The 25,158-nt window shown below is 37.1% G+C and overlaps 1 protein-coding gene across 1 annotated transcript in view; it reads right to left on the bottom strand.

The window, feature by feature from the left end:
* RALYL (RALY RNA binding protein like) overlaps positions 1 to 25,158 on the bottom strand; it is a 164,949-nt gene that overhangs the window by 51,737 nt on the left and 88,054 nt on the right. The window contains exon 2 of the mRNA XM_062514704.1: positions 2,275 to 2,350. Coding sequence (XP_062370688.1) covers positions 2,275 to 2,350 — 76 coding nt within the window. The remainder of the gene's footprint in view (positions 1 to 2,274; positions 2,351 to 25,158) is intronic.

The raw sequence follows: 25,158 nt of genomic DNA, 5'->3' as shown, positions 1-25,158 counted from the left end.
TTAGTCAAATCAAATCTAATGTAACCTCTTCCCTCTTAATTGTCTTCAGTGTTGCTGGTGGATCCTGGCCAGCAGCTAAGCACCCACATAGTCACTGTCTCACTCCCCTACCATTGTCCCCTATCCAGATGAAGGAGGGATCAAAAGTTAAAAACCTCATAGATTGAGATATTAACAGGGGAAGGGAAGAGGGAAAAAAATTCTAAATGATGCAAATGCAATTGCTTTCCACCTCCCATAAGCTGTCCAGGCAATCTCCAAGCAACAGCTGCTTTAGAAGAAAAGCCTTCCCAGTTTTTATATCTGACTATATGAGGGAATATCTCTCTGGCCAGGTTGGGTCAGCTGTCTCAGATATATTTCTCCATAACTTCTTGTCCATACAAAGGCAGGTTAGGAAAATGAGAAAACCATGAGGCCGTGCCAACACTGTTCAGCAACAGCCAAAACAGTGGTGTGTTTTAGTAACAAAATCAAAACACATATAGGATCCTATGAAGAAAGTTAACTCCATCCCAGTCAGATCCAGTTACAGTGTTCTGAAATAAGGAAATGTTCTCAGCATTGCCAGAACTTTGTAAGTCATTGATCTTCCCACACATTAGATTAAGCAATACTGAGACAAAGTTGCTTGTTATCATACAATCATAAAATGGCTTGAGTTGGAAGGGACCATACCATAGAACAATAGAGTGGGTTGGAAGGAGCCTTAAAGATCATCTGGTTGCAACCACCACACCATGGATGGATGGGATGCCATCCACCAGGTAAGATTGCTCAGGACCCCATCCAACCTGGCCCTGAATATTTAGAATGGGACAACCACGACTACCATGGGCAATCTGTTCCTGTGCCTCACTCTCCTCTGAGAAATTTTTTTCCTAACATCTAATCTAAATCCCTCCTTTTTAAGTTGAAAACTGTTCACCTTTATCATATCACCATCTGCCCATGTTAAAAGGTATTCTATTTTATAAGCTCCCTGTAAGTCCTTTCTTGTTCTTAGTACTCCAGAGCAGGACACAGTACTCCTGGTGGGGTCTTACAAGGTCAGAGCAGAGAGGGTGAATTAAGATGAAGGGAAAAATGGGAGGATTCTCTTGGTTGCTCATAAAAACCTCATGATCTTCTAGAGAAATAGTTTTCACTACATCCATGAAAGGACATAATCTAAGATGTTTTTCCTCTTTAAAATTCCTTTAGAACTTTCCACAGGTCTCTCTTATCCCTATCTTTTCTGTAGAACAAATATTTATGAGAAAGCCTTCAAAAATTCAGAGGTGGAAATGTATATAAATGCCAGAAATCACAGAACATCTTTCAAAATCTTTTGAAATACTGGTACAGGGACAGAGTAGACCAAGGTTGCCAGGGACACCTAGAGTTGAGCAGCTTGCATTTGAGAGTAATCATGAAACAGGGATTCTCTTCTCCAAAAATAGTATTTCTATCCCTTCAACTAGGGGCAGCTATATGATAAAACTTCAAATTTCTTCTATGTAGCATGGAGGCTCAGACCTAAAATGCTTCTGGTTGTTTATTCTGAGATCCACCCCCCGAATTTCTATCTGAAGCTTTCAGACCAGACAAGGCATGAATAAGTGCTCCTCAAGTGTGTCTGATTTCATTCCTGAGGTGTTACTCTCAGAGCCAGTCTACCTGTATTTTAGCTACAGTAGAAATCAGCCCTGTCCTTCCATGAGTCTGGAGCATAATTCCTGTAGTACTTTCATGAGAAGGGAGGTTTACTGAGCAGAAATACATGTGGCATGGTAGTCCCAACAATCTGTATTGCTTCACTAAACATAATTGATTCTGAAAAAAAGGTAGATGTTTCCTCAAGTTTGTAAAAGCTCTATGACAAAAGGCACCTGGGAATAGGAGAAAGACACTCTCAGTGCCCTCCTGAACAGCCAAGGAAGAAGTCCGGTTTTGTCAGAACTCGGTTCTCACCTCTGACAGAAAAGTCCAGGGGAAACCAATTTTGTTATTCTCAAAATTTTAGTTATTTCCCTGATCATTGCAAATAAAAAAGTCACAAAAAATGAGGCCATAGCCTCATTACTGAACCGTAAGAACTGAAAGTTGAAATAACAATCATTTAAGAAAAAAAATATTGATAGTAGTACTAGGAGTGGAAGCATTAACAAGTACTTAGATTTCATTGTAATTTTGGTAAACATTGCACATTGCCTTTGGTAGATACATTTTAGGTTTCCATAATTTTTCTGATAAAAATTTTATTGGAATAACTTAAAGTAAAATCTCACTTACCTGTAAAGTGCTGAAAGTGGCCGCTTGTTGCCAGGTTTTGGTCTGTATGGTTTTGGTTCTCCTGCCATGTTAATATCTGAAAGCAAATATTTGATATCAGTAAGTCAAACAACTGTAAGTTTGCAAAGGCCCCTCCAAGTCACTGAAAATGAGTAACAGGCAGTGAAAATGGACAGCATACCTGAAACACCTGTCTAGTTTTTACCTCTTCTGCATTGATGCCATAACATTTTCCAAAATTTTTTTAATTTAATGCATGAAGATTTTAGGCAAAATATCAGTTATTGTTAACAGAGAGAAATGAACGTTTTTTAAACACATAATTTTCTACTTGGTGAAGCCAATAATGTATTTCTAATATGGAAGATTTGGGTGGTAACTTAGATGGTGAAATAAACTATGATCTCAAGTCAAATTCTGTTGAGGAGGACTGCAATTTCTCTGAAGAGCTCCCCTTTATGATCCAAAGAAATTCACACTGATTTTTAACTGCTACTTCATCATTCACTCAGAAAGTAGATCTTAAAAAAGAAAAAAAAAGCATCTATTTCCCACCTCAAATGCATCATTCCTTGGAGAATGAGAAAATCTGAGCTTGCAAATGTTTTGTCTTCAGCAGATACTTTTTCTTCTCAACAAGATCAGAACTCTTGTGAACACTGAAAATTCACTTATATTCTACCTGGAGATTCATGTTTGAAATATAAAAAAAAGTCAAGCTTATATAGATATAAGATTGATATAGGTATATGGCTTCTATAGACATCATTCTTGTTCTCAAATTTGTCTCTTCATTTGAATCATACTCAAAGATATACCAGGAGATAGATGTCTCTTATTATGGTTGCTAGAATAGATATACATGGAGAAAGAAGCACAGACAAGGCTTCTGGAGCTTAGGAAGCTGTCTGTACAAAACCCAAATCTATATTAAAAAGCTCCTCCATTCTGATTGAATGTTGCAAAGTTGACATTACAATGAATCACATGGATAAAGTAAAATTTCAGCTTAGGAAACAAATTTAATGCATATTGAGGGATGCTGCAGTTAAATCTTTTCTCAGCTTCAATAATATTAAAAAAAGAATAACAGTCAAAAAAATCACCAGAATTATTTCAGTGTAAAATTGCTATGACAGAACATCATATCCCACTAAATGTGGAATCACATAGTGGTCGAGACTTTCAAGAAAACACATGTTCTCAGCAAAGTCTATTTTAACCTGAAATTGAGTATAGTGGAGGGAGAAGTAGAAAGATTAAGTGTAGGAGTAGGAATAAACACTGTCCAGTGCAGTGATGCTAAATGCTTAAACATTTTTATTTATTATTCTTGACTCTAAAAGATGCAGTAAAAGCCTGAGGTTTACTGACTGGATACTTTTATTTCACACAAAATTAATAAAAAACTCCCAATCTGACCTTTTTTAACAATCAGAATTATTGAATATATATGTCCCTTAGACTTCTTTTTGACAGAAAATACTCTGCCAATGGAAATGTCATACCTCAAATATTTAAAAGAATATTTAAAAATTTAAAATAATTTTACACTGATTTTTGAAATTTTGAGCTCATTCAATATTTACTTAAAATTATACAAGGACCTGCTATAAAAAGCTTTTATGTAGAACTATATAATATACAATACTTGAGAAATATTTTCCTTATATAGAGTATTTTTGGTATTAAATCTGTCAGCAGTTTCTTCTGTAGGAGCTGTATTACTATTAAATAATAATTTTCATAAAATAAATTTCTTTTGTTTCATCTAACTCTGAAATTGAAGGAACATTTGTAGACAATTTTCATGCCTCCTTGAAATTATTTTCTACCCTTAATTTTAGCAAGTGCTTTATTAAATATATATTATTTTTGTCTTCCATTTTTTGTTATAAGTTCAGTTATGACGCCCTTACTTCAAGACATACAAATTCTACAATATTGAATCAACGAAGTAAACACCAAACATTTCTGAAAGTTACTGAGGAATTTTGAAAGCTCTGTTGCATTTCCATTGGTTCCTGGAAACAACAGAATTGGAACAATTTTTTTATCCTGTGACCTTTGCAATAATTAGACTTTTTCATACTATTTTTATATATGTCAGTTTAAGGTCATTGACTGTGTTGGCTTTCAACATCTCCTACTACAAGTAGGACAGATTTTAAGGGAATAAAAAGTAGAATTACAATCTGCTCTTGGGGAATACCTGAGGCTGTGGTATCCTCTTCACAATAGCATCATCTTCACACATTTTTCATCTCCCATCTGTTCAACTCCCTGTTTCAGAGCTGCATCTTAGACCTTCTCCTTAAACCCTTAGTTACGCATTTTAAAAAACCTTTTCATATCCTTCTGGGACAGATCAGTACTATCCTGATGACTGTTCTTATAGACCTACATTTGCAGCTCTACAACACCCACTTCTATAAAGGTGAGTAGAGTAGAGTAGTGTAGGCTAAGGCTGCTTGTTATGTGTTCTCTTTATTTCAATCAAAAATGTCAGAAAGGTGATGCTGTAAGAGGAACAGTAGCAAAGCTGTTCAGAATCAGTTGAGATTCCCTCACATGTAAATAAATCTCTAAACAGTGAACTACTTTATACAGACAGTAATAGCCCAAAATTCTCTTTAGCACAGGAAACAGTTCATAGAAAAGCTGTGCACATGGGACTTTTCTGTTAATATGAAAGTGATTGAATAGCTCTGCAACTCCCTAAGCACTTTGTAGCAAGTTAGGAATGGATGTAGGAAATGCTTTGAAAAGTTAGAACAGATTTTCACCCCATTATTTTTTCAGCACTATCTCTTCCAGCCTCAATTTTCTAACTAAGATTAGAAGCGAACTTGTCAGCATTTCACAAGATAGATTATTTCTATCCCAACTGGAAATCTTGTGAGATAAGCTGTTCTCTTCCTTCATCCATCATTGGTTTCACAGCAGACATTTACATCTACTAGATCATAAACTCTGTGTCATATAAATTTGCTGTCAGCAGCGCAGAGATTTACCTGTGCTAATGATTCCACCCCAAGGAACACAGAAACATATCACTCCTTATGCTGTCAAATGAGCTACTGCACTTGTACATTAATATGTACCAGACAACTTCACAAGGGACACAGACATTCACATTGCTTCTGGACAGGCGTGGATTTGATGAATTGGCACCTGGCAGATAAAGAAATGGCTCATGGTCACACTGAAAAATGTATTAAATGGGTAGATTTTCTAGAAAAGACCACTGATGAGTGGCATTCCTTGGGGATCAGTATTGGGGCTGATGCAGTTTAACATCTCTCTTGGCAACACAGACAGTGGCGTTGAGTGGACTCTCAGCAGGTTTGCCAATGACACCAAGATGTGTGGATACTGGAGGCAAGGGATACCATCTAGAGAGAAGTGGACCTGTACGAACCTTATGAAGTTCAACAAGGCCAAGTTCTAGGTCCTGCACCTGGATCTGGGCAATCCAAAGCACTAACACAGGGTGGGCGGAGAACAGATTGAGAATTGAGGATTTGGAAGGGGAAGTTGAGAAGCTTGTTGTGACCTGGTAATGTGTGCTTGCAGCCCAGAAAGTCAGCTGTAATGTGGGCTGCATCCAAAGCAGTGTGGCCAGCAGGGCGAGGAAGGGGATTCTGCCTCTCTACTCTGTTCTCAGAGAATGGTGTGCAGCTCTGGGGTTCCCAGCATGAGGATCTGGACCTTTATAAGCAAGCCTATGGGAGGGCCACCAAGGTGATCAGAGGGATGGAACACCTCCCCTATGAAGACAGGCTGAGAGTGTTGGGGTTGTTCAGCCTGGAGAAGAAAAGGCTTCAGAGAGACCTTTTAGAAGCCCTCTAATACCTGCAGGTAGCCTACAGAAAAACTGAAGAGGAACTTTTTACAAGGGCCTGTTATTCATGGGACTTCTATATATCTTTATAATGGCTTCAAGGTGAGAGAAGTTGTAGATTAGACATTAGAAAGAAATTCTTTGCGGTGGGGGTGGTGAAACCCTGCAACAGGTTGCCAAGGGAATATGTTGATGCCACATCTCTGCAAGTGTTCAAGGCCAGATAGGAGACGGCTCTGAGCAACCTGGTCTGGTGCAGTGTCCCTGCCCATGGCAGGGAGGAGTGAACTAGATGGCCCTTAAGTCTATTCCAACCCAAACCAGCCTATGATTCTATGATTGTATAATTCTATGCAGGAATGGAGCAGCCCAGGGACTCACATTATTTTCTCTGCTTGTGTACCAGAAGTGTTCACTTAGACATCAATACCAAGATAAATTCATCACTGAAATTCAAAATACTATGGAAACACTATGAATATAAAAGTGAACATGCAGAAAAACAACACATTGTAATGCAGCATCCTGGTCTCGTGTAGTTTCAGAATCAAATGAAATTACTTTGTTTATCAAAAGAAATCCAGTTTTAGTTCTATACTTTCCTATTATCATGGCAGAGCTTAGTCAAAGAATGAGATTCAGATTTCATTCAAGGTTGTGTGTCATCAGCAGAATAGATCTGACTTTGTGCATGGTATTTTCATTTGTAATTATACTGAAAATGCCTAGTGATTAATGACAAAACATAAAAATAATTTTAAAAAGAGGATGATTACCTCTTTAGAAGAGCACTCACTGTATTCAGCGGCAACATAAAATTGTCTGAAAAGGCAACTCAACACAACAGGATCTACATTTCTCCTATCATGTTTCCTACAACTGACTGCCTACCTCCTCCAGATGTGAACATCCCATTTTTGGAGAGGCAGTGTCTGCTAGTCCTTGTGCTTTGCTCACAGATTCCTTGGCAAAGTCATCTGAGAATCTGGTCCTGAAGACAGCAGCTGACTTTAAAAAGGCTTTGTAAGTGCAAGCAATGATGCCTAAAGAGCATTCATACCCTAGCAGTATTTCAGTATTTCTTAATATCCTTTAAAAAGTGTTATTTAAAAGGAAAAAAACAAAATAAAACAATAATTTTGGTTCACAAAAGCAAATGCCATAAACAAGAAGCTTCAACAGGCACTAACTCAGTCCATGAAAACCAGGATTTTGAGGCTTTCTGCTGCCAATCTAGAGCCTATATCTTGGGCTACATCTAACCTATAAAGTTAAAAGGAGCCCTTTCAAAGCACTAGTACTCTTTCATCTGTTGTACTAAATTGTTGTTTCTTCCCAAAACTTTTAGCCACAGTTTACAAGTATTGTCCATGCAATTTCTATATAGAAAGTTCACAACCTAGAGGCCACTGCAGGCATTTTGCCCAGTGAAAGAGAACACTACCTATAATTAGTGCCTATAATTTAATATTATGGATGCAACCTCTGTGTATGGGCTGCACATCAGAAAGACTGGAACCCAAAACCTGGAACTAAGAAAATTCCAAGTACTTTTAAAGCTCAGAAGCTGATTTTCTAAGACATGTTTCATGAAGCGTTCTTCCACACATTCTTGGGAACGGTTACAGAAATGGAGACATTCCTTGAACATTTGTACACTTATATGACTTAAATTTTGGATGAAAAAAAATGCATCATTGTATATTTCCAGACCAGCTATGCTTTAGACCAACACTTAATGGAAGAGATGCTAATTTAAATTAGGATATAGGAAGGAATTCAACAGTGAATGTACAATCTGTATACAGAGGGAAGTATCGATAGAGAGAGAACAGGATGCATTTTCTCCTCTTTTAGATGACAAAATTATGTGGGGTAGAAGAGAAAGACCAAGAGGTAGATGCAATTTAGAGCAAGCCTGTAGCCCTATGGTTTACAGCAACACTGTACACCAGCAAAGCTAAGGCTAATCTATCTTTCTTTTATACTCTTCCGTCTACTAGTCTCTAGTCTTATAAATTTCCCTGCTGCCTGCTAAAGAAATTTTAATGAAGTCATATGACATTTTTTATGTCATAAACTTATTTTTTACTTTATATGTTCCATTGATTACATGTCATCTCCTCCCTATCCTCCATCCCTAGCTTGTGAAAAAAGCAGAGGGGAAAAGAACAACTCTCTGTTCTCTTCCATTATGTGCCCAAATTGCACAGCTGTTAAGATGAAACTTTCCAGAAAATTGAACACAAGCTCAAATTAATTCTCAAGGATAGTAAAATATTAAATGGAGTTCTGGGTCACACCTTTTCCTTTTCCATAATGGTATTAAAAATACTTGTGGGGCTCTCAGTATTTGGACTTTTTCTTAGCATTGAAGTAATTGGAAGCTTTTTTTTGAACAAAGATGACAGCTATTGTTAATGCTTCATACAGAAAGAGCTGGTTGTTGAATAGTATATGAAATTGCTTTGTTCAACCATTTCTTCTTTCATTAAATACTGCTAAAATGAAATGATGCTATGGGATTATATAAGCTATCATTCTTAAAACCATTTAGTAGCAAAAGTGTCAGGAGTTGTCTTGCAGGATTTTTTTTTTCTGTTCCCCAGGGAATTGGGTTGGTGTGAGGACAGGCAACAGCTACAGGGGGAAATCCTTTCCTGTCCGTATGCCCATCACACATCATTCCTGCAGAGCCCTGGAGACAGCAGTCTCTCAATTCCAGAATGGATGCCAATGTACTTCACAGCTGAGGTGGGGCATTGGTCTCCCTTGGTTTTTGTCTGTTTGCTGCCATCCCTGCACCTCCCACCCCAAGTAACACCACAGCCTGGCCTAAACTTCCTGGCCCTGTTGGTTGTGCCATCAGCAGAGACTGTCCATGGACCTCACTGTGATTGAAGAATCTGTGGCCAGGACCCTAAAAACTGCTGCTCTTCTGGAGCTTGAATCTTTAGAATTACTGTCATGTGGCAGGTGTCACCCTGGGGTACTGGGGTGCAGGGGAAGGAACACCACAGAGAGTATGACGTGCCTTGTGAAGGGATTCCTCCGGGATGGAGAGCAGCCCTGTTGCTGGCAATCCTGCCCACTCCTCCTCCTCCTCAGCACAGGGCTTGTGCCTTCCTCTACAGGAAGTTCCACACTTGCAGATGCAACAGAATCAGGTTCAGCTTCAAAGGGACTGTGTGGCTGTGGCCATAGCCACTTATCTGCAGACCAACTCTGTAAGAGCTGTGGGGGCTCAGGTGTTAACTGTGGAAACACAGCCTGGTTTGTGCCATGGCAGCCATGAAGCTGTCACGTGTGTTTCCTCCCACCAGAGACAAACTATAGATACAAGCAAGTACAGTCTTCCTCTAAGAAGATCCTTTTTATTTAATCAGGCTTGCAGCTTCTGTTTCTCACTCGGAGAACAAGATTTCTATGTACCAGGTACTTGTTCAACACACGGACTAGTAAATTATGCACATGCAGAAGATTAATGTTGCCATGAGGGTAAAAGAAAGCAACAGAAAAGTACATCAGGAACTTTCTGCTATCTTCAGGAAAAAAGGAAGTTTTATTGTTATAAGCTTAGCCAGCAAGAAAATGAAACAAAACAAAGAATTCAAACAGGGACTCTCATACGATTGTAATCCCCTCTTGCCCTTCTACCTTCTCACTGATGCTGTTAATGGGAAACAGAACTGGTTCTTGATTCACAGCTCTTTTTTCCAGACAGTGAGGAGTGCAATGATTACCTTTGCTTTCTCTTGATCACAGTAAAGATACTGTTTACAAACAAAAAATAGAGCATCTGTCTTCTTTCAGATCAAGCACAATCATTACAGGGCAGCAGCCAACAAACTCTGCTGCTTTTCTCTGATAACAAAAGATATTACCATGAGGCTCAGACAAAGCTTCATTTTGACTAGATGTCTGAGTTTCTCAGCACTGCAATTAGCCCCAAGCAGAAACATTAAACAGTGTAGTGGGGATAGAGTATGAAAGTCTCTCATCTACTTCTTGATTTATTCTAGGGAACATGCCCTAAACCTTGGTAATTTTCAACTTGTCGTCAGACTACATTTTTTTTTCTTTCTCTCTTCTAATACTTGGCTACTTTCCCTGCCCCATGGCCCTTCATCTGACTCTCTTACTGATGTTAACTTCATGCTCCTAGCTATAGTTTTTCATGACAATTGAAATCTGCAGTGTACAAGAGAGTTCAAAATCCCCATTGCCCCAGTCCTTTTGTCTTACTCACTATTTCTCCTGCAGATGGTCAACTTTATCAACTCATACATGAAGAATTTTTTTTCTAAAAGCCATCACAATAACATTTTGCAAAAAATTACCAACATTATCTCAACTTGTTAATCACATTTCTTGAACATTAAAACAAAATTTGCTTACATGTGAAGTGCATTTTGTCATAGTCTTGCAAAATGAATATAGTTAAGGTTCTCTGGGCATCACAAGCAGAGTGGCTTCCAGAGAAATACCTTGTAATGCACATGTCATTCTGCATGTTGCAACCTGGAGCCTTTCCTGGTTTGGGCAGGAGGTTTCAGCAACCCCAAAGCCAGGGAGCAGACATTATGATTTGGGGCAGAAAAAGTTGATGGACACCTTCAAAGTGCTGTTAGATGTGAGGCCAGTGTGTATCTCTGAAAGGCTGGCTGGGATTGGCATTACAGCCATCACTGAGGGGTAGATATGTATGACACCCTCAACTTTGCTGTCAAAACCTTCAAGCTGAGGTCTGACCTTGAGGGTATTCCCACAGGCTGGAGGCTTTCATCCAGGCTCACAACAGAATAGAGAGGGATCATTCTGTGGATTTCAATGAGTCTTGAACAATGGTGTTCAGTGATCAGGAAAGCAGGTGGGGGAGGCAGAAATGGACCTCTGCAGCCCCAAATGCACTTCCACTACATTCCCATAATATTCCTCTCCAAAACATGTATGGTTTTACCCTCATTCTCTGACCTGAAATCCTTCTAATCTTCACTGTTCTTGACTTCTCAGATGATTCAAGATGCAGGCTTTCCTGTTGTTCCCACATCATTTGAAAAAAGCCATTGCCCCAAAACAATTACTCTCAAATAATTTCAGCTGTTCAATTTTCCTTGCCATATAGTCTCTTTCTGCTCATGATTCTCCAGGTTTTGTGGATTTAGAGATCTATAGAGGAGGATCTTTTCAAGTTCCAAGTTTACTTTGGAACTGCATAGCATGTCTTCTAGAATTTTCTTTGAGATACAGTAGTAGCTTTTCAGTGTCAGCATTATAAAAAATTGTGTCCCATATTACAGACTACTAGAATTATAGAATAATGTGTGTTGGAAAGGAGCTTTAAATATCAAGTAGTCCAACTCTCCTGCCATGGGAAAGGACATCTTTCACTGGATTGGGTTGCTCAAAATCTTGTCCAAGCTAGCCTTGAACTCTTCTAGTAGTGGTACATCCACAGCCTCACTGGGCCACCTGTGCAGTGCTTTACCACCATCACTGAGAAAAAAAAAAAATCCTTATTTCCAATATATAACATAATACAGTCCTGAAAATTTTGTCTTTGTAACACAAACATTGTAAATCATAAGATGGACAGCTACAGAATTGGCTCATACCTTATAATGGAAAAACTATAAATATTATGTTAATGTTATTATAGATTTAGTATTATAAAATAATATAGGAGTGACATAAAGAAGATAAAGTGGAGATCATTCCATTGAAATTTAGCACATGGAATGAAATTTTATTGTGGAGGTGATAAGCAAAACAGCTATGCCAAATCCAATATTTCCTTAACAGCAATGCTTAGGTTCTAACTATATTCTAACTCTCTTTCATTGGTAGCTTTTGAAGTTTCCCAGTGGATTCCATTTGGCAACAAGACTGCAAAACATAGAAGTCTATTGCAAAAGCAAGGCATTTAAAAATTGCAAATACCGAAAATCTTCAAAAGTAATGATATGCACTGTTGTTTTATTGTATCTCTGTGGCATTCCTGCAAGGGAAATAGAAGAGTTGATAGGAATAGAGAAAATGCTGTATCTTGTCAAATTGATAGTTGATATACTGTAATTTTCTGCCTTCAGCAGCCCCAGATGCTTTAGAAAGAAACACAAGAACCATGAATTAGGTAGAATTTTCCCTCTGTTCTTGTATCATATAAGCAAGATTCTCCTCCTAAAATGCTTAGCAATTCAGGATTACTTTAAGTCCTAAAGCATGAAGCATTATCTTTTTTCCCACACTGATTTTGTCAGTACCTAACTATTAGGACCTAAAACCAGAAATCACTACAATTTCAAAAAGCCTTGCTGACTACATAAATGTCCTATTACTATGTTCTTGCAGGTATACCACATTGGTATATGCATTGATATATATGGTATATGATATATATATTGGATATTATGATAGATCATATTGCTGACATCATATCAATGCCAGCATTTTAAAATGAAAAAAAGTTTCTCAACAAAAAGTGAGCTTTGTTTTGGTTTTATAGTCCCCCTACTCTTAACTGCCTCAAACCCTTTTTCAAACACTCTTTATTTCACTCATCAGTAATAACAAGAATCATAAAAGTCATGTCAGAAACGCTTTCTTGAAATGTAAAACATCATCCTTCTCCATGCAATTTATCGGACTTCTGGTCTTTACTTTTGTATTTCTACATTTGGGTTTGCATGCAAATGTACTTTAAATGCTGCTTCAGAGGTTCTCTTACAAGTGATTTAAGGTACTACATATTATCAATGACAAAAATGTGCATATGTAAAGAATCAATAACAGGAAAAATGTAATAGTTTAGTAAAAATCCTATTATGAAATAAAACAATTATTTTGCACCTCATTATATCAAGTCTCAATATCAAAAGTATTATCAAAAAGACCCCATGACATATTTAAGTTGAATTGTAAAGAAGAAGAGGAATAATTACTATGCATGTTAGTACACAGTGCTAGAGAAGCTTTCATTGAACGTTCACTACCTCTTACATTAATTTGGTTCATGCTCTTTTATACTTCCTAGTACCATTTTCTGTCTAAGCCAGCTTTGCCATTAAACTGTCTATTTTTACTACCCACAAAGAAAATGTGTAATTTGGCTCAGAAATCATAGGAACCAAGAACTCCTCCACTCTGAGTTAATTTTTCTCCCCAGAAAACTGTGGGACCATGATACTTCCAACTTTTTTTCACAATGTGATTATTTTGAGCAAGCTGCACATAAACACACATCACAAATGTTTGCAAAAACGCTTTGGGAACTAATCTTAACTGCAGTTGGGATAAGAAATACATAAAGCTGGACAAGATAGTGAACACCACTTGGACATTTGCTTCCTTGAAGACATTTTGGACGCATGTATCAGATTCCTGTAAGGAGTTCTGAATCCTTGTTTTTGCACTGGATCTCATTGGAAGCCATAGAATTTCTTCTGCAATTTCATCATGAAGTTAAAACAGGCACAACCCTCATCCCCAATCAAATTTTCAGCCATGTGTCAAACCCCTACACAAAGTTGCTGCATTTTCCTTTTCCTTTATATATTTGTATGTGTATACTTGTGTGTGAAAATATTTGCAATAGAAGCATGTATTTTTTCACCTGGAAAAATGTTGGTCAAGTTTTGCATATCACCTTTATCACATAGTGTCTGAATATCGAAGATTACAAAGGAACACTAAGGAATATTGAATTCCTGAGTCTAGCATTAAATTGTTTTGTCGAAGTGGATGCTGGAACCAATTGCTTTTATATAGAAAAACAAAGCACTCCTTTGTCTCAGAAATGCAAAACCTGAAATTCTTATCTAGTATTATTGCTAAAGGAAGATGACAAGGATCTATCTTAAATCTCAGTACCTGCAGCTTTTAGATAGTTAGATTATTTGTTTCTTTTTTTTTCTTCTTTTTATTTTTCTTTTTTTTCCCCCTACTCTGTGCAATAAGAAATTCTGGTGGCTGTTCAAATGAAACAGCTCTCTAAGATCACCTGGAAACATTAATCTTCTGGACATACTGCATAAACCACTAGTCTCATACTTGTCATTTAAAATGAGGAAGGGAGTAAAAGGAGAGATGAAAGATGCAGGCATATTTTTAAAGCTTTTAGCATTGCTATTTTAATTAATTTTAAGAATAAATAAGACCCCTAAATCTTACATTGCAACAAACAGAATGGCCAGAGGAAAACAGTAGGCTGAATGATCCCTCTGAATAAAAATTAATATGATTCAACATAACTCTTCAGCATACTGTCTACTAATCCCTTGCTTCCTCATGTTCAACTAGTTAACTGCTGTTAACATCATGATTTGTTTTTTTACTTGCAAGCAGAGCCAAAGATACAAATTAACCTTTAAAAATATTTGTGGTGTTCTGATATATATTGACTCAGCAGCCTACAAACAGCTGTGCAAACCTGTGCTCTGCTGTAATCTCAACCTTACAAATTTTTCATGTTGCCAGACACTACATATGAATCTTGAAATAATTTAGAATTCCATACCTAATTTTTTTTTAACCTATTTTCCAAGCAATTAGGTCAGAATGTAAAAGCAGTGATGATATAAGAGAAGTTACAACTTTGGATGACCTTCCCCTCAAGTGTAATAAAATCAGGTTTAGGTCAGTATTGCTACTTTTCACTATTCAATTGCATGTTTTATAATATTATGAACACTAAATCTTTTCTTTTTTTGTTCATTTGTTTGTTTTTTTTTTAACTCCCTGACTTGGAGTTGATAAACTCCAGTAAGAAGGAAGAAGGTTTTCACCTTTTACATTTGCCTCTTGCTCATTTGTGTGATCACTGTCAACCCAAGCTCCTTTAATTTAGGGAAAAGGAAAATGTGCATCCAGCAATAAAGCCTCCCAGGGATTCACAATACTGTGGCCTGTAATGGACATGTTCCATAAGTCACAATGGGATATTGGTTGGATTGTGTGATGTTTGCACCTGTATCTATGGAAAATGTGTTATACAGAGCATAGCTGTGCTTGAGCACATGGCATTCATTGTGTTATCTGTACACTCCTGTACAGATATAACAGATGTAGAGTCTGGTCCATGCAGGATTGCACTGCTGTCCTAGCAACAGCTGCCACCCATCCTCAGCTCAATCTCCTCTGATACAGTGATCCACAAAGACATAAAATAGAATTGAGCAACAATAAATTGTAGTACATTTCTTCATTCATTACTTCATTTTATGCCATTCACTAGAGTATTGAGTCACCACCATAAAGAATCAAAGATCAGTGAAAAATTAACCCTTTAATGAGAATTAACCATTTTTTTCATGCAAATTATACTCTTTATTTTAGTTTTATCCCTCAAAAGCCTTTTTTGCCCTCCCTACACTTTAAAGAGTTCAAAAGCCTGACTTCATTAGAAATGAAAAAATATGAACCAGAACATGGAAATGTTTCTTAGCTTCAGCTCGTACAAGAGGATTGGGCCAAGATCAAGTATCAGTTACCCACCAGAAACCTAGTGCTCACTTCAAGGTATCCCCAAGTTCTGATGTGTGAGGGATGCAATACAGTTTTGAGTCTACTTATGTTTTCTTACACTTTTTCATTTAAGTTGTTCTGGAAATAGACTGTTCTAACTCTTATTCTGTTTGGAGTAAGTAACAGAGAAAGCTTCATATTTGCTTTAATTATATTCAAAAAATTAGTTCAATATTTGACACCTCTCCTAAATTAAACTAGTCCCCAGACCTACTTCATTTAAGAGATCACAGATCCTGAAATCCTGTTCAGATATTGTAAGACTGTAAATCCCTCATTCCAGGATGTACAAAATAAACATGCCAACAGAATAATTACTATCTGACTATACTTTATAAATTAAAATCTCTGTGTTTTGTTTCTCCGATACACGCACAGTTTGGGGAGATAAGTGATACTGCTGGGTTATCCCAGCAGGTCTATCCCCAAAGGAAGACAAAAGGCATTTGCAGATAACAGTGGCTCAGTTTTAGGTTCAGCAGGTTTTTCAGGATATGCTACCCCTGGTGACACAGGCTCACAAGGACAGTTGTGATGGATGGTGCACAGCATATTTTTGTCTGATAGGATGCCAACCAAAAGTGAAATAGCATTGCTGCCATGTCAGAACAATGAGTGAGGGCAGGCATGGCAGGGATTGGTACTGTCACTGACACAGGCTTCAGCTGTCAGACAGGGATACAGCCTGCTGAAGAGAAGGTGGGGAACAGGAGGGCAAGTGAAATAAGAGCATCCCATTAAGAATATAAATATTCCACTCAGGTCTGCTAATGTTCATAAACTGGGTACATCCTGCTTTACTTCTGCCTTTCTCTGTATCTCTGTGTGCTTCTCAGGCAGCTCACATAGGAGTCTGTGAAAAAATTGCTGGCGTGTGTGACAGAGTATCACGGCAGCGTGGATGCAGAAATTATCTAGGCTGGCACAGGCATCCCCTAGGACTCTGAGGACAAAACTGAAGTCTTGATTTTCACAGAGCAGTATAACAAAGTTTTATGGTGCGTGCATGCAATCTCGCATTTGCAAATACCTGAATGCATTTTTCATGCATTATCAAGAGAGCTGACTGCTAGAGCATTTGCATATGGAAAGCTCCCACTTACGCAGACTACCAGGTTCCAAGTTTTTCTAATAGAGGAAATGATGCCTTAAGTTTTAGCTTTCATATATTTGAGATCCTGTACTGCACTAGTATACAACTCTGAACTTCATATAAAGTGTTAGCAAGTTCTCTTCACAGTTTAGTTAGACAAAAAAATCCTTTTCCTGCCTGAGAACCAAGGACACCGTTGCAGCCTCAGGCCCTAAGACTGTAAACAGAAAGTTGAGGAGAGCAAATTGGGAGGATGGGACTTCATAACCTGAAGCTGTAATTGGACAATTAACCCCAATATGCAAATGGACCAAAACTTATAAAAGTGTGAAAATGTGTGACCCATCATCTATCTTGGGTGTAGCCTCAGCTGGGCTCTTGCACTGTCCAAGGTGTGTCCTTTGAAGGCCTTTTAATAAATACCTAATTTTTCCTTTAACACTCTCTAGCCTGTGTTCTAGGTAGACTCTCAAGGCATCTGAAAGGTTCTAGCTATCACAAATAATTAAAAAGTATTTAATTATTTTTAAAATGAAAGAAATAGTAAAAAAGGAATTTGGTACAAAAAGCAGAAGACACTGGAAAAGCTACCATGTTAGAAGTATAAATATCCTCAATGTACCAATACAGCTTAAACACTAATATTTTAAATTTTATATCTGCATTTGGTCAAATGTTGCAATTTTACAGAATGCAGTCTCTGCAGAATAGTGTGGGAGATTTTACTACTGTTTGCTTTTGCTGATCTACTAAAAGAATGAACCACTATTCTGATAAAGGATGATATTGGATCAGAGGTGGATCACAGATCTTTCGCTTATGTAGTCACTTCTGTAGTTCAGTTACTGATGTCACAGCAATGAAAGGAATCTGTTCAGAGGACAGATACAATTTTCATTTACATGTATTAGAAAATACACCTGAGTAGCATTTTTTAAAGTTTAATATTAGCTAAATACACAGTGTTTTTTAATAAAAAAAATTATTCTAATTTTACTAGGTATATTTATGCAATAAATTACTCAATATATTATTTCATTAAAATTATTTAATTAAAAAAAAGAAAAGAAACAAATGCACACAAGAAACTTTCAGTGTTAAATCCCTGTACTGTCAACAGAGGTAGGAAGTTAAAGATCCACAGTTCTGTCAAACACACAATGGGGAAGACATAGCCCTGCTAACTAGTGGGTAGCATAGTCCAAAGACTGAGTGTTGGAGAAAAAATTCTTTGAGTCATTAATATGGGTATCAATTTATATGCCAGTATTAAAAATAAACAACAAAAAACAAAAAAACAAAAAACAAATGATAAGAACTACTTGTATTTTAAGAAGAGGGCAGTTTTTATTTATTTCCAAAATTCATCTTTCTCCCCTTATTTCTCCTACACGCATACCTGCAAGTGTCAGCACCCTTTGTTTCCTTTTTTATTCCTAAGAACAGGATTTATTTTATGCAGTAATTTCTGAAAAATCAGTCTTTTGTCTTAGTGAGCTGCAAAAAAGCTGCATTTTCATGCAGGCAATCCATATTGTGAAGACTGAACGTGTTTGTCAGGCTGTCCTGGAAATAGCTGTATCCAGACTGTCAGAAACATGGTCATATTGGGCCATGAGATAGCATATTTACTGTGCCACCTGGAAGCACATGGGACCTTGTCATGCTCGGGACTCCACCTTTTGTACTCCACATCCCATTTGGCATGCAGACACTGGAACCACTGGACCCCTGGCAGCCCATCCAGGAGTTACCCATCCCTTGGGCTCACAGACCCTGCCATGGCTGGTGTCTGCTTCACACGTGTTGGCACAGTGGCAGTGGCACACTGAGGAACAGTTCATACAGGTGTCTTCAGTGCTAATTGATATACTGACTTGTTCACATTGTCACTGCACAGCAGGGTTCAGTAGAAACCCCACCAAATCAACAACAGCACCTTCCTTCTACTGACATGGCCGTACCTAAATTACAATCTCAAACTAAGAGATGAAACAATAAGCTGTTTTAAAATATAACACCGGAACTATCTCTCTACAACTAGGTTCTAGCTTTGTCAAAACTAAAACATACTTTTAGCAGTGCAATAGTTTCTATTTGCCCCAATAGCTTCACCTGCTGAGCAGTGAAAAACAAAGACATGATTTAATTTTTCAGGTATGCATGTTTCTATACTAATGACTCCAAAAGAAGAGTTTCCAAGTCATTTAAAAATAATCAACCCTCCTACAAGGCCCCCCCACCATACCATCTTTTCCTTTATTCTCTCCTATATCACTCCACATGAAACTGAAAAAAAAAAAGGCAAAAATTTAAATATTTCAAATAAAATTGATTCCTGTGCCCATTGCTGTAAGATCACACGGATATAGTCAGCAACAGTTTGTGAAAGACTCAAGGTTAGTTTTGTCCCTGGGGTGTCTCTGAAGTGAGCTTGTGCTACCCTGTGGGGGCTGGATAATCAAATTCTGGGTGAGGAATACAGATGATTAGCCAAATGTGCTGTATTGGTTCAACCAGCAGTTCACAGCCGGAGTAAGAAGAACAAACATGGAGTTGCTCCTTCTGTCTATTTCTGAACCTCATGGCAATACCTTTCACATTTCTGGGATATGTAAAAGGTATCATATGGCTTTATTCCTACAAAAATATCCAAGCACTTGACTGTATTCACATATTTTGTGCTCCCATAGCAATTGAGAAGAAGAGACCAGCTTTTCTTTCTTTCGGCTTTAACTAACTCCAGTAAGATGAAACGGATTATTTTTGCTATTTGAATTTGATTTTCTTTTTTAAATTATGATTGAACCAAGAATATATTTTAGGAAAAAAAGTAAAATTTCTAAACACTTTGGAAATAAAATGGCCATCGGGATAAGGGATTTAATAATTTACTTTGAGGAGTTTCTCCTTTTACACAGTTTCTTTAAATTTTTCATATAGATATAATTTCTTGAAACTGCATTTTTCACTCTCTGTCATTTTAACTAGAACATAAAATAAGGGTTTGTTAACTTTCTTCTGTGAGAGTACTGAAGTTCAGGACTCTTAACCTCTGACATACATATAAGTCTTCCTGACATTTTGAAAAAGATTAGAAACAAGATAATAAACTGAAGGCCTTATGAACAGGTTTTTAAAAAGGAAAAGTAAGGAACCGCTGTCTTGCTCTTTCCTTTCTAATTATGAGCCTGTTGTTGACAGCACTTATTTTCCTCATCTTAACACCACTAAATTCCCTCCTGAACATGCTTTTACTTCATCTTTAACCTTAGATAATAATTGTTAGCATGATGACCAAAGAAAAGGACAGAGTCTTCCCAAATGGCACCCTGAAAGCAATAAAAATATCAAATTATAGGTGTGCATTTGAGAAATCACAGATATTAAAACTGTAAAAGCTGAAGAGAAAATCCATTTGGCATAAGAAGTGTGGGCAGTGGAGCATGTCATTTAGTTATACTAAAGCAGAATTAGTTCAAAAGAAGAGAACTTGTTCTTCATTTATTACTAATATCTAAAATGCTTGTACCTGTGAAATTGAAATTTAGCTAAGAGAGTCTTGCTGTTCCTTGCTTTTATCAAGGGATTTTAGGGATTTATTCTTGTGTTAATACTTCTACTTAAAGAAACAGTAATCAACTAAATTAGTTAGTAATCAACTAACTATGTGTAAGGTTGTAAAACTGACATACAATTTAGAATATCATTACTTTAACTACGAAGAAACAGGAAAAACACCCAGAATTTTGATAATGATCTAAAGGCTGTGATGGTGGTGGGAAGAGACAGAGACAGTCAAGAGAAAGAGGCATTTCAAATGCAAACTAATCCTCTCTCTTGTACATGCAAGTTAATAAATATGACAAAAGTTGCATTGTCTTACATGATCTAAAATATCATGTCTCATGAACGTAAAAATATCCTTTATGTTCTTTGTATATCTGTGGTCTTACCAAATAAACAAATTTGTGAGTACTGTGCTAAATCAGAAAGTAAGAGTAATTGCACCCATACACTCCTATGATTATCTCTTTCTGCCATCTCAGCAGCAAAGTGGTGTATCAAGAAGAAAGAAAAATTGAATGAGTTATCATATATGCTCTATAAACTCCATAAAGGTAAACAAGAAGGAGCTGTTAGCAATCACAGAAAATGAGAAGATCCACAGGAACAAAGACAAGAATAAAATATAAATACATTTATTACTGAGCTGTATCCAACTGCTCTAGTGAAGGAGCTGTGAATAGCCAATGCAACATCATGCTGTGATAAATTGCCTCAGCAACATAGATACACAGAAAAGTTTTAATTTGTCAGGTGTTAAGACATGGATTTTGCAGCTTAGTAATCAGTAATGCACTGCATTTGACTTGTGTCACTTTTTCTAAATGTCGCCTTTCCACACTCTGACTCTGCACCCAATCCTGTCAGTCCCACTCACATCATGCTTAGGCTGAGCTCTGGGCATGTTCCTCCTGACTGCATGGGTGCCCCCTGTACTATGACTTAGCATATTTACCAGTTGATCTTCTTTTAGTATCCTGCAAGATATGAAAAAATGAACATGTCTTATGTTCTGATAAGACAAATGTAAATCATGTATTGCTCTGTAATTTTCTGACAATAAATGCTTATAAAAATCTTGAATGTGTTTATACTGAAGATACTAAGATTTCAAAATAGTTGCATACATACATTCAAAAATGGCATGCTTTACTTTGTGCATAACAACAATGGTGTTTAAATTATCTGGACCTTGTTTGTATTTTCTTCCTAATTTTGCTCTAAAAATGTTTACATGTCAATTAATTTTCTCATTCTTAGCAGCTGCTATTGTGCATGTTTCACTAGCTATGAGTGCAGCAGTACTACATCCATCTCTGATTCCTCTTCAATATAAAGAAAACAAAATTGATATAGGAAGAGAATCTCTTGTCTCTCTAAAAGCAGGTTTATCAGGATGAACAATCACTTTCACATATCACCAACAAAATCATCAACAAAAAATGTAAATTTGTAATAACTAAGTGCTCTGATTATTTTTGCAGGAAAATATTATTGATAATTTTGAACATATTTCCCAAAAAAGTGTCTCTTGGGAAAGAAGAAGCCAGCAGAGGTGGACTGTTGATATTGTCTGTATAAAAGGCTTTGGCCAGAGAGTTCTCTTTTGTAATTACTGCTTGCATATTCAAGTAGTCTCCATTAACAGCAGGAGTTAATCATACAGTACAAATATCATGTTTGGAGGATCCAATCTGTCATTTGTTGCTATAACGTTAAAAAACATAATGGCTAGGTATTCAGGGTAATCCAAAACTAACGACAGTGCTGGCAGAAGTTGTAATGTAGGCAGAATTCAGACTTTTAGCCATGGTAGTGAACAAAGTTCTTGTTGCTGTTGTAATTCAGTAGCATTAGTTCACAAATGGTAAAAATTGAAGGAATATTTTACGAATAATATAAGCTTGTTATGCTTATATATTAAAAAATACTGCAAACCACTAAGAGTCACTTAGCATATCCCTGGTCTTCAGTAATTTTAGTTGCAAAGAACATAATAGAAGTAAATTCCAGTAATTTTTTATTGTCCTAATCCAGTGTTAAAACAAGAAATAAAATGTGATAAGAATTTCATCATGGTTGCAAAATAATGTTCCTGAGGAAAAGCAGAATCAATCTACTGGATGAAATGTTGACTGGGAGAAATTTCTCCCAGCATGTGAAAGTATTCTATTGATAGATTCTGCCCTCAGGAAAACTTGATTTTGTAAAGTTATTGTAACTGAAAAGGATGGCAAAAAATTGGATGTACACCAGCACTCTTCTTTAAAGAAAATAACTTGAAGAAAGCCAATCACATTTAATTTCTTAGTCAAATCTGTTTATATCTGATTTCAAATTTCTAGCGTGGTAATTAATTAAAAAAATTTGCACTTTTATCTCTCAAGACAAGTTGTTATGATAAATATGTGCCTTCTGATCACAGAAAAAAATAATTGCGCAGCACAGAAAGGAAAAAGTCTTTGCATAGCTTAATTCTCATGGTGGTGTCAAATTGTATGATTAATGTAATTATGGTGTAATTTCTAAGCAATTTGGATCTGTTGTTAGGATTAAGTAAGCCAGAGGGACCTTCTGAGGCCATCAACACAGCACTGACTGAAGGCAGAGGTCATTGGAAAAGGAAAGCTGTGATATGTGGGATACATGTGAGCCTCTGCCAGCTCCTGCCTGGGAGCTGAGAACAACACCTCCCCCTCTCCCACCTGAGTTATGGAGTGATGCATAGGTCTTACTTTCTCATCCTTCTCCTTCCTCTTATATATTTCTAATACTTCCTGATAGTGTAATGAGGTTCTCAAAGGAGGAATTTAATATTCTTCTGAACCCAAGGATAGATGCATAGAAAATTCCTTGCCTCTGCTGCTCCACCATCTCTGATTAAATTCACAGCTGACCCAGATCACCTGTCAGTAAACACTGGAGAACTGGTAAACACTTTTCTCCTGACATGTAGGCTCCTTTACCTCAAATGAACTCCCCATAGAAGTTGTCAGCTTGCCCCAGAAAAAAACTTCTGTTCACAGAGTTACAGTGGAACTCCAGACAAGGAGAATATTTGCCCAGAAGGAGCAACTGACCATATCTGCTTGGAGATCCAATAAAGGATTTTTTTTTTCTTCTGCATGGGGTGTGTTTATCACAGGCAGCTACAGGAAAAATTGTATTAGCCTGGAAGCACATGGCCCACAATAAACACCTTCTGTGGGGATTCTGATGATAAATACTGGCAGCACATATCTGCTACAATGGGACTATCTTCTTAAGCCTCAGCTAGCAATCAGCTTAGCTCTGATACAGAGGGATTAATACATTCTCAGGATTTTGTACCAGCCAGTGTGATGAGAAATGGCACAAAATGGAAAAGAAATCAGCCACAAAACATGGAGATACATAGCTATATGCAGCTTCATTTAAAGATGTATATAAAAAAAAGAATATTTCTGATATTATTTTAAATTAATAAAACCCATGCATTTTCCTTTTAAAAACATCTAAAAATGCATGCAAATCTTTGTAAGTCTGGAAAATATTTTTTAGTAATCTACTGTGGTTTTCTTCAAACTTAATTTGCATCTAACCTCTGAGGTGCCAGTTTGCTGTCTATGTGTTGACCAATTTAGCACTGCATGAAGGCTAAGAGAATTGGGTTTATTCAGCCTGGAAAATAGATGGCTTAGGGGTGATCTAATTGTGGCCTTCCAGTATCTGAAGGGAGTCTGCAAGAAAGCTGGAGAGGTTTTTTTTGTAAGGGCCTGTAGTGATGGCACAAGGTATAATGGCTTCAAACTGAAAGGGTACATTTAGATTAGATATTATGAAGAAATTCTTTACTGTGAGGGTGGTGAGGCTCTGGACTAAGGTGTCCAGAAAAGTTGTGAATGCCCCATCTGTGAAAGTATTCAGGGCCAGGTAGGATGGAGCTCTGAGCAACTTGATCTAGTGGAAGGTTTCCCTGTCCATGGCAGGGGTTTGGGACTAAATAATCTTTAATGTCCCTTCTAACCCAAACCATTCTATGATTCTGTGATTTCAGGGTACACTGCAATAATCTGCAGAGATTTCATGCTTAATAATTTTAACAGGAATTTAAAATTTTTGGACAAACATATTTCTACAGTGCACATGAGCATAAGTGGGATCTGGCTAAGGCCACACTGCATTTAGTTTTGAGTAAAACATGCATCAAGCTACTTACTCTTTCACAGAGCTTATTGGTGTCTTCTACTCTTTACTTTCTGGACTAGAATCAATCAATGATCAAATTAATTATATTTGTTACAAATAAATTTCTGCAGCTGTGGAAATGAAACCACTCTGACTAGCATGTATTCTTGGTTGGTCTTTTGTCATGGAACTGCAGACTCATTTTTTTTATTTAAGGACTTTTTCAGTAGTTATACAAGATACGGGAAGAATTTGTGTGTCAAAGAAAAATAAAAAAGCTTGTTATGTACCAAACCTGAACAATATTGTTGGACTCATAAAAAAAGAAAGGTGCCAGAAGCAGTAGCCCATGTGTGTTGATGAAATCAATTAATTAGACACACATTACTTAAAACTATGTAGCAGCCTAACATGCCATAAAATTAAGGGCATGACAAATAGTAGGTTGATTGCTCATCAGGAACAAAACCTGATGAAGTTATGGTCCATAATTAACTGATTCCTTCAGAGTACAGCTTTCTTAGGCCTTATAAATACCACAAATATCATCTGACTTACTGACATAGCTTTCAAATAGTTCCACTGGGGAAATTAATCAAATTTGATGAAAGACATATAGGAGATATAGCTATCTTTAGTATGTCTGGGTTCATTGCAACCTGCTGAGTTTCCAGCTGCTTGAGCTATATTT

This window comes from Cinclus cinclus, chromosome 1 (genome assembly GCF_963662255.1).
Source record: "Cinclus cinclus chromosome 1, bCinCin1.1, whole genome shotgun sequence".
NCBI classification, from domain to species: domain Eukaryota; kingdom Metazoa; phylum Chordata; class Aves; order Passeriformes; family Cinclidae; genus Cinclus; species Cinclus cinclus.
The sequence above is the reverse complement of the archived record's forward strand: the minus strand, read 5'-3'. Positions and strand labels throughout refer to the sequence as shown.